The following is an 11129-nucleotide window of genomic DNA, read 5'->3' on the forward strand; positions in this document are numbered from 1 at the left end:
AGATTGATTAGATTCTATATAAAGGAGAAAAAAAGATTTATCCCCCAATTCGACTACCCATCCAAGAGCATTTGGATAATCTCTTTTGACAGCTCAATCCTCACAGTATTAATTATGCGAATTCTGCCTAAGAAATTCTTGAGGTGAAAAATATCAAGGGGGCTCCCCTTGTTGGAAACTTGTCATAATAGCTTAAATATGTCTTTCGAGGAACAGTGCGATTTGCTAGGAAGTGATCACGATGCGAAGTCCCAAAAGATTAATTAGCCTTCTGACTGCATTACTTTCACAATAAGTCTATACATTTGTGTTAACAGCTCAAAGACTAAAACACCTAAAATCTCCTTTGAGCGAAGGAGCTAACTACAAGTTTGAACAGATCCGTACATTCATTTTGCATCAACATTTCATATTGATGAATGCAAGTAAGAAGAAAAAAAAAGAAAAAAGAATGGAAAATATGTTGTCATGTTAGCTGCTTGAAGTACGTGAAATTGCCTGGTGCAAATATCTCAGAGTCTTTTGATGATTAAGGAATCCCATAAACCAGAACTCAAAATCATCCTCTGTAATTATTTGTATATACTTATGTGATGGTTTTTCCCTATTTTCACTCTCTTTTGCTTTCATTGTCTTACATATTGGGATCGATACCTGCAATTGTGATCCGGCTTATTAGATTATGCTTTACGTGGATACAAAATTAAGAGTTGGAAGAAAAACGGAGCAGAGTGGTACCTTATAGTAGATTCTAAGCAACTTTCCAGTTGGAGATAAGAACTTTATTGATCTCTCACTGCAGAAAGCAATCTTATCGGTAGAGATGAAGAGAAGGCCTGCTATTGGACCAGCTGTCGTTGATAAATAGCATTGAGAAACATTCAATAGCTCTTCATCATCTTTAACACTAAACTTCTGCTTGAGTATTTTCTTCCAACCCCTTCCTACCTTGAAGAATTTTTGCTCCAAGGCTCAATTTTCCCTTCACAGTTTCCGTTAGCTTCGGACTAAGGCTCACTGCACATTTAAAGTTGAAAATTAAGGACTTTACAATAGTACTTTCTGTCATACATATTAATAGTGCTTATTGCACAAAATTTTGTACATCTTGGCTCTCTTTATCTGTTGATGTTTAGATTACCACCTGTGTTTGGCCATGATTTCACTTGCAAATACTGATGTCAATATTTGCAAGTTGATGTGTGGCGCCATATTTATAAATATTGAACTTCAGTGTATGAAATAGTGGTAAAATTATTTAAAAACTTGTTTTAGGAATTTTTCTAGTGGGATGATGGTTTTCATTCAGAATGCTTCAACCTTTACTTTTAGAAGTAAACTCATGTCCGCACACAATTTCAACTTCGAAATTCTAGTTTTAAACTTCAATAAAATAGTGTCTTGGTAAATTTTCGATTGTTCTTTTAAGTTTTCATCATGAATATAATTGCTCACCATGCTCGCGGATACCTTGTGCAAGACAGTCCATCCTTTCTCCAAGTTTGTTCATCTTTCTAATTACAGATTTTCCTGCATATTCAAGAATATTTGATTTTAATGATCTCTTCTTCGAGGGTCATTAATACTCTTTATAACTAATACAAGAACAGGTCGATTATTCTTAGAGGAAAATACTCACTTTACTTTATTTTAGGCAAGTGTTTTGAAGTTGCAGATGGAAGATGGTCTTGGCAAGCAGATAGAGACAGTAGTCTTTTTGGCTGCCGTTCAAATGAGTATACTACTGAACTCATGGGAACACTCACCTCTTTTTGTGACTTCTGATTTTGGAGAGAATGGCTATATTGTGAAGGTAACTGAGATATTATTATGCTGCAAAGGTTTTGAAAATGTCTTCTTTTATCTGTCTTTCTAATTACAGGAAGCTATCTCATGCTGTCTTATTTTATTATCAAGATTTGTGTGCACATGTGGTGTTGTCCACTTTTGAGTTGGCAGATTTGCTTTCTGATGTAAGCTGCTTTTACAAGTTGAGTAAAAGTAAGAGAAGGCTTTGGTGCATAGTAAAATTATTAGTCTTGTATGATAAAGGTTGACAAGATAATGACATGGATTTATATATGACATTAAAGTGAAGTAGTGGTTGTGGATCATGAATGAGTCATCCATGAACGTGATTTGTTGCTTAATAAATCAGGCAAAGGAAAAAGATGATCCATTCAAAAATTTTAATCTGTTACATAGGGCAAACATTTTTAGATTATATTAATTTCTCTTTTAAGGCAGTTACCTTATCTTACCTTTTTTGTCATCTCATCTTGAGGTGTAAAGGCAGGATTTGTAGGCCACTTATGCTGACTTTATGTAGAACACATCATACATGCATGACAAATGATATAATATTTTTTGAGTAATTTAACTTGTTTTCTTCTTGACCAACTTTTTCCTTTGAAAAATCATGAGAGAGATGTCAAGTATTTTTAGAAGGTAATTTAAGTACAAAAAGTGCTTGTATTTTCTGTTTAGAGAAACAGGAAACAACATTGAAAAAAAAGAGTGCCTAGTATATTGCAAGCTATTTTATGCGAACTTTCCGGAAAATTCATTCTCTTAACAGACAAATGTGTGTTCAATTTAAACCCTTCACATAGTACCAACTTACTTAGAAGCCATTCATCTTGTGAGTTGACTAGAGGAGAAGTATAGGAATGGAAGAGGGACTTACATATGGTGTCTATTGACCTAGAAAAGGACTAAGCCAAAGTCCCGAGGGAAGTCATATGTAGAAGTTGGGAGGCTAAAGGTGTCTTGGGGGCTTGCGATGAAGGACATGTATAATAGAGCCAAGACTAGGGTAAGAAAAGTGGGCGACATGTCGCTTAAAGTTGAGTGATATCCTGTCAAAGGGAGGTGGTAGCTAACAGATGTCCCCGGGGACAAGCAGAAGTAACGTTTGGGGATTTGAGGTTCAGGAGAGCTTTCCAGGATTGGGAGGTGAATGAGTTTGAAAGGATGCTACAGTTACTCCGTCAGCATTGTGAGGCAGTTGACAGAACCGATTCGATAAGATGGAGGTTGGGAAACAATGGTGTTTTTCCTATCAAGTCTTCGGTGAGAAGATTTTAGTGAGGGTTGAGGAGGGTTTTCCTGTTAAGTTTATTCAGATTCCCAAGGTTCCGAGGAAGGTGTGCTTTTTCACTTGGTTAGCTGCTAGACGGGTGATCTTGACGACAAAGAACCTTAGGAAAACAAAAGTTATTTGCATCAGCTGGTATTACTTATGCGAGGAGATGGGACGAAGACGTAGATGATCTTCTGCTACATTGTAGCTTGGCCATGAGACCATGGTGGGACATGTTAAGCTGATTTGTAATGTCATGGGCAATGCCGAGAACTGTGAAAGAACTGTTGTTTTACTGGAAAGCTGGAAGAAGCAGGAGAAAATGCAGGGCCTAGAATGTTGTTCCTAGGGCATTGATGTGGATCGTCTGAGAGAGAAATTTGAGGTCTTTCAAAGGGGTAGAATTGAGTTTTTGGCAGTTGAAGAGTAGTCTCCAATCCCTTATTTGTTTTTGGTGCACCCGTGTAGTTACGGGTTGTATAGAGGATTATGTGTCCTTTGTAAAGAACCATATCTTTGTGTAGGTCCTTTACTGGTTGGTATACCTCTTGTATATGGCCTTTTTTGGCCTTGTTAATAATGAAAATATTTACCTGATAAAATAAAATAAATGAAATTTATATCAAATCACAAGGTTCTCATGATCTCAAAGTGATTGATTAGATTCTATATAAAGGAGCAAAAAAGATTTATCCCCCAATTCGACTACCCATCCAAGAGCATTTGGATTTAGAACACATTCCTCTTCTTATTTTTCTATGGACTGTCTATACCTAAAGGAGGATAATCTCTCCCCTTGTTGAGAACTTGCCATAAAATTTTGAATATGTTTTTCGAGGAGCATTACGATCTGCTAGGAAGTGATGACAATGCCAAGTCCCAAAAGTTGAATTAGCTTTCTGACTGCATTACTTTTACAATATGCCTATACATTCGTGTTAACAGCTACGGCTCCAAATGTAATAAGAAAAAAAATAAAAAACAAACGAAAATATGTTGTCTTCTTAGCTGCTTGAAGTACTTGAAATTGCCTGGTGCAGATTTTCCCTATTTTCACTCTCTTTTGCTTTCATTGTCTTACTTATTGGGATCGATACCTGCAATTGTGAACCAGCTTATTAGATTATGCTTTATGTGGATACAAAATTAAGAGTTGGAAGAAAAACGGAGCAGAGTGGTACCTTATAGTAGATTCTAAGCAACTTTCCAGTTGGAGATAAGAACTTTATTGATCTCTCACTGCAGAAAGCAATCTTATCGGTAGAGATGAAGAGAAGGCCTGCTATTGGACCAGCTGTAGTTGATAAATAGCATTGAGAAACATTCAATAGCTCTTCATCATCTTTAACACTAAACTTCTGCTTGAATATTTTCTCCAACCCTCCTACTTGAAGAATTTTTGCTCCAAGGTTCAATTTTCCCTTCACAGTGTCCGTTAGCTTCGGACTAAGGCTCACTGCACAATTAAAGTTGAAAATTAAGGACTTTACAATCAGTACTTTCTGTCATACATATTAATAGTGCTTATTGCACAAAATTTTGTACATCTTGGCTCCCTTTATCTGTTGTTGTTTATATTGCCACTTGTGTTTGGCCATGATTTCACTTGCAAATACTGATGTAACTATTTGCAAGTTGATGTTTGGCGCCATATTTATAAATATTGAATATCAGTGGTTTGAAGTAGTCATAAATTATTTAAAAACTTATTTTAGGAATTTTTCTAGTGAGATGATGGTTTTCATTCACAATACTTCAACTTTGTCTTTTCTAAGTAAACTCATGTCTGCACACAATTTCAACTTCAAAATACCAGTTTTTATCTTAAAATAAACTATTGTCTTGGTAAATTTTCGATTGTTCTTTTTAAGTCTTAATCATGAATATAAGTGCTCACCATGCTCGCGGATGCCTTGTGCAAGACAGTCCATCCTTTCTCCAAGTTTGTTCATCTTGCTAATTACAGATTTTCCTGCATATTCAAGAATATTTAATTTTAATGATCTCTTCTTAGAGGGTCATTAATACTCTTTATAACTAATACAAGAACACGTCGATTATTCTTCGAGGGAAAAATACTCACTTTGCTTTATTTTAGGCAAGTGTTTTGAAGTTGCAGATGGAAGATGGTCTTGGCAAGCAGATAGAGACAGTAGTCTTTTTGGCTGCCGTTCAAATGAGTATACTGCTGAACTCATGGTAACACCCACCTCATTTCTACCGAGTAAGTTCTTCATTGTGACTTCTGATTTTGGAGGGAGTTGCTATATTGTGAAGGTAACTGAGATATTATTATGGTTAATGGTTTAATAACATTCCTTGCAGCACTATATATATACAGCAGTTTGGGCAAAGTTGATGAATCTTTTAACTACTAACTGTTGCATGAGTCAGCTATGGGTCAGCAAAATAGAATATTTAAAATGTCTTCTTTTATCTGTCTTTTTAATTACAGTAAACTATCTCATGCTGTCTTAGTTTATTATCAAGATTTGTGTGCACATGTGGTGTTGTCAACTTTTGAGTTGAAAGATTTTCTTTATGATGTAAGCTGCTTTTACAAGTTGAGTAAAAGTAAGAGAAGGCTGTTGGTGCATAGTAAAATTATTAGTCTTGTATGACAAAGGTTGACAAGATAATGACACGGATTTATATATGACATTAAAGTTAAGTAGTGGTTGTGGGTCATGAATGAGTCATCCATGAACGTTGATTTGTTGCTTAATAAATCAGGCAAAGGAAAAAGAGGATCCATTCAAATATTTCAATCTGTTACATAGGGCCAACAGTTCTAGATTATATTAGCTTCTCTTATAAGGCAGTTACCTTATCTTGCCCTTTTTATCATCTTATCTTGCCTTTTTTGTCATCTTATCTTGAGGTGTAAAGGAATTCATTGTGCTTATAGTGCTAACCAACGGTGAAGGCTGTTTGGTCGACATTGACATTGAGAGTTTCTGGTATTCCTTTTTATTTCTCAATCAAATGAATGACATCTTCTTCTGCCTTTCCACCCAACTCTTTGGTCTTAAGAACACTGGTTTTATGAATGAGTCATTACCCTTCTCCGACCCTGACTGCCCAACCTAAGAGTGGTCAGTTAATGCGTTCCACTTATTTAAATCGGTTCTATGGTCGGTCCGTGACCCCTGGATGCCGAAAGTGTCTTTGGGTGATCTCGTAGTTCCTACACGGTGGAGATGATGGGGTCGGTCTATGGATATTCCTTCCTTTTATTTTGCTGCATTCACCCAAAGGGTTGAAGGGAGATAGTGCATCAAGATTTTCGCAAGGGACAACTTGATCTTCTTTACACGGGTACAAGGACCGCAATCACAACTTTCTTCCTTGGTTATCAAATCTTTAGTGTTGCGATTGCTGCACAAGGCCTGCGGTTGCAACACAGGTATCTCAGATACACAACTATAATTTTTTTTCACTTCTCTAGATTCTCTGTGCAAGAAGATGTATCTCCCTCATTTCTTCCCTTCCTCAAGGTAAGTCATTTTAACTTGATTGAAGCTACACCTAATATAATAACACATGATCTAACTCTCAAATCTTAGATTTTCAGTTGGATTTCCTATTCAGCCAAAACTTCATTCCCGACTTGAGATTTGAACTATTGAAGCAATTGGAGATATTTGACAGTACCAAACGGTTTATAAGACGCTCTTTATAACTTATGAGCAGTGTGAATATGCTATGGAGATGATATGAAGGGGATGGATGAAAGAGGCTTAAGCATGTTAAGTTCATGCATGTAGAGTAGTGGAGTATTTTTCTCGTTACTGTTCCAATGTTCAGCCGAATACTTTAGCTGAAGATGGAAATCTCCTTGAGTTTCAATTGGTGCTAAGGGTTAGATGCTAAGTGCTTTTCCAATGGCGTAATTGAATTGATCAACGCCCTCTTATATATTCTGATGAATTACAACAACAACGTTAACATACCCGGTGTGATTCCACCTGTGGGGTCTGGGGAGGTTGGGGTGTACGCAGACCTTACTCCTACCTTGTGTGAGGTAGGGTGACTGTTTCCAATAAACATTTTGAATTGACAAAGGTATTATATTTTTACAGAGAGATTCTCAAGCAGAACTTGGGCTAGACTTGGTATTAATTATGCAAATTTTGCCTAAATGTTTCTCCAGGTGAAAAGGAAAATCAAGGGGAGCTCCCTTTGTTTGAACCTTAGCATAATATTTTAAATGTGTCTCTCGAGGAAGTGATGACTATGTCAAGTCCCAGAAGGTGAATTAGCCTGCTGACTGCATTAGTTTTACAATAAGTTTATACATTTGTGTTGACAGCTACAGCTCAAAGCCTAAAGCCTCCTTTGAGCAATGGAGCTAATTACAAGTTCGAAAAGATCTGTACATTCATTTTTGAATCAACATATTACATTGATGAATGGGCTTATTAGGAAACAAAATGAAAATAAAAAAAGAAAAAATTATCTTCTTCTGTAAGTACTTGTATATACTTAAGGAATCCCATAAACCAGAACTCAAAATCATCTTCTGTGGTGGCTTTTCCCTATTTTCACTTTCTTTTGCTTTCATTATCTTACTTATTGGGATCGATACCTGCAATTGTGAACCGGCCTATTAGATTATGCTTTACGTGGCTAGAAAATTAAGAGTTGAAGGAAAAATGGAACAGAGTGGTACCTTGTAGTAGATTCTAAGCAACTTTCTTGTTGGAGATATGAGCTTTATTAATCTCACTGCAGAAAGCAATCTTATCGGTAGAGATGAAGAGAAGGCCTGCTATTAGACCAGCTGTAGTTGATAAAATAGGATTGAGAAACCTTTAATAACTTTTCATCATTTCTAACACTACACTTCTGCTTGAATATCTTCTCCAACTTGAAGAATTTTCGCTCCGAGGCTCAATTTTCCCTTCACAGTTTCCGTTAGCTTCGGGCTAAGGCTCACTGCACCATGGAAGTTGAGACATTAATGACTTTAGAATTGATTCTTTTTATCATATATACATGTAAATTATGATTCTTGCATGAATTGTGGGACTTCAGGACTAACTTCTCTGTATTCTTTAGGCTTACGATTGTGTTTGGCCACAACTTCAATTCGTAATACTGAAGGCATTATTTGCAAGTTGAGGTTTATCAGTATTATGCAATAACACGTGAAAATTTTGTTTGAGGAGTATTTGGTATTCAACCACAAAACTTCAACTAAGGCAAAATATTCTTTTTCAATTTTCCAACTTCAAATACTATGTGAGTGCTTACTTACCATGCTCGCGGATAATGCCTTGTGCAAGACTGTATTGACCCTCTTGGTCATTTTTGTGTCTTGCCTTCTGTGTGTCGTTTAGAGTGTTCCTATAGCGACCCCAAGTCATTTATGACTTACTGGGACTGACAATTCGATCACCTGGTCGTTCGTTTGGTCTTGGTGCGAGTTTTTGTGTTTTGGAGCTTATGAACCTTGAACGATCATTTTCGATCAAAAGTTCAAGAGGATGACATCGGAATCCAGGTCTTTTTGGTTTCCCTTCAAATGAGCACACTGTTGAACTCATGGGAACACTTGCCACATTTCCACCGAATTAGGGAATGTTGTTTTTCTATTCGCCTATGTTATGGCGGACAAAATTATTCAATACTTGTGTTGGTTTGAGGTAAGTAGCAGTGGGAGAGCCACATATATCGAATGGTGGCTGGTTAAATACCCTTCGTCAAAAAATGATGTTACTATATATGTTGGTAAAAAATTACTTAATGAATTCTGGAGTAGTTAGAGTATGCACAAGTTGACCTGAACACCACCGTTGACATCACATATCATATCATATTATATTATAAGTGGGAAGCCTCTCTGTCAAAAGTTGAATTACAAAAATGTCCTTATAACATCATAATATTTATGGAACAAAAATGTAAATATACATTAAATATTAATAAAAACTATTGTATTTTCTATTAAACACTATTATTACATATTTATGAACAAAAATATAAATACACATTAATTATAATAAATATCCTAATATATTTTAATAATAATATTAATATTCTAAAAATAGGAGAACTCACAATCTATGACATGAATTAATATAGATACAATGAATATTTGTACAATTGGATGATATCCTATTAAATGACAAAAGAAAATCAAAAAGTTTGGCAACAGTTAAAATGACCCTTAAGTGTACCTCAGTTACTCCTACCGTGCAGAGTTATAAAAATTTTCAGATAAATTATATTCATAAAATTATATTAAATGCTAAGTTATTGCTTCAATAAATACTTACTATGGAAGCTTGCAATCGTTTAAACTTTTGATTTTCTTCTGTTATAATTAGCACAAACTAATGATGAATTACATACTTGGTAAATTAATTATATATATTAAAAGTGGGAACAAAAAGAAGTTATTATTCATAAATAATAATTAATATCCATAATAATAATGAATCAAAAGTTAGTTTACCATTTTATCCTTCGAGTAAAAGCAAATATTCATTTGAATAACTTTTGTTTACATAAGAAAATATAACAAAATTCATTAACCCCTCAAATTCAATGAATCCAAATACTATATATGCTTTCTGAAAATGCCTACTGCCATAATTTTATTTATCTCTTTCACCTTCTCCTTCACTACATGTTTAGAGGAACAAAAACGTTTGGTAAGGGTGAGGAAGACATTGTGTAACAACAATTAATTATGGTCAGGTCACATGTGTATAAGTTCCCTAAATTATTTTACTCATTAAATTTTATTTCTTTCATCTTCCATAGAGTCTTTTTACATTCTTCATTTATATTAATATTAAATTTCTTGATTTTTACTGGTTGTACATAGGTGTAGTTTTATCTTCTCCGTGATATTTATTCTGGTCCATCTTTTCATATTCTTTAAAATACTCTATAAAGTGCATCATAAGGTGTTCTTTAAAATACTCTTGATAAGGTGTGTTTGTCCCATTATTCCATTTGCCTTCTTTCAGTTAGATTTCTCCTCCAAGAAGAGTCTACTTCAGGTAAATCTATTCCAATTGATTTAGCTACAAATATTTACCACTTTTTGTATTATTGCTAAACTAGCAACATATTCACTTCTTTTAGTATAATATGTATTTCTGAAAAGCTTATGTTGTAATAAAACTCAAATTCAGATAGAAGTAATTGATCCGTGAAATCCTTTGCATATTTGAACTTTGAAGTGTGGACATGGACTATGTTTGGAGCACACAGGTTCACATTTGACTGTGTGTGTTTGTGTAGTTTAAAATTATATGGAATACACGTGCAAAGCACGTGTCCAAGGACTAGTATTATTAAAAGTAGGAAGCTCCAAAGTAAAAAGTTGAATTACCATTTTACCCTTACACTAAATAAAAATTTAAAATCAAATCTTAATATCTTAATAAATAATAGTAATATTTTAATTGTATAAAGGTAGCATTAAAGTCCAACAACTACAATTTTAAAATATAAAATTTAATAATAATTATTAAACCAAGCGAATAATATTAGATTCACCGAAACCGAGTAAGGAATAGATGATTCATTTGCCAGTAATTATTATAGTAGCATATTTCTTTATAGTAATTAAGATACAACCTTTTCTCATTCCAACATTTATTAGTTTGAAGCTTCTACATGTTATATGGATGATTGGTTCATCTACCAAAACTTATTATAACATAAGTTTTTTAATACATAGTAATTTAGATTACAATCCTTTCTCAACATTTCTTAGTTTGAAGTTTCAGTCGATTACACAATTTATTCATTCATAATTATTAATCCTTCGTTATTTGACACCATAGTGTCAAATCACATAATCTTTGTCCAGTCTTTCTTCTTTTGTCGGGCAAATTTTCTTCTGCAATTTTTATTTATTTTTTTCAAAGTTTTTTTTTTACTTTCAATGTATGAACCTCAAAATATTTTTGGATGTTCTTTTGAAATTTGATTAATGATTTGAAATTTTGCAGATGGATTTGGATCATTTGCAGTCTAAAGGTATTGATATTTTGTCACGACCCGATTTATCAAGTCATGATGGCAC

At 34.4% G+C, this 11129-nt stretch overlaps 1 protein-coding gene, 1 long non-coding RNA gene and 1 pseudogene across 2 annotated transcripts in view; all 3 read right to left on the reverse strand.

The window, feature by feature from the left end:
* The window catches only part of LOC102579259 (putative GEM-like protein 8), a 9015-nt gene extending 3674 nt beyond the window's left edge, over window positions 1-5341 (reverse strand). Inside the window, exons 1-4 of the mRNA XM_006360811.2 lie at window positions 5166-5341; window positions 4980-5054; window positions 4264-4538; window positions 4134-4179 (exon numbers count right to left, since the gene is read on the reverse strand). Of these exons, the coding sequence (XP_006360873.2) occupies window positions 4134-4179; window positions 4264-4538; window positions 4980-5054; window positions 5166-5319 (550 nt within the window). The 5' untranslated portion in view covers window positions 5320-5341. The remainder of the gene's footprint in view (window positions 1-4133; window positions 4180-4263; window positions 4539-4979; window positions 5055-5165) is intronic.
* On the reverse strand, window positions 250-5328 carry LOC102578933 (putative GEM-like protein 8; annotated as a pseudogene).
* A 2288-nt stretch (window positions 5342-7629) lies between the features above and the next one.
* On the reverse strand, window positions 7630-7975 carry LOC102595058 (uncharacterized). The gene is made up of 2 exons (XR_001475199.1): window positions 7755-7975; window positions 7630-7670 (listed from the first exon to the last, which is right to left on the reverse strand). It is a non-coding gene; the product is annotated as an uncharacterized lncRNA (long non-coding RNA).
* Between the last annotated feature and the right edge of the window lie 3154 nt (window positions 7976-11129).

Source organism: Solanum tuberosum, unplaced genomic scaffold, assembly GCF_000226075.1.
Source record: "Solanum tuberosum cultivar DM 1-3 516 R44 unplaced genomic scaffold, SolTub_3.0 scf00330, whole genome shotgun sequence".
Taxonomy (NCBI): domain Eukaryota; kingdom Viridiplantae; phylum Streptophyta; class Magnoliopsida; order Solanales; family Solanaceae; genus Solanum; species Solanum tuberosum.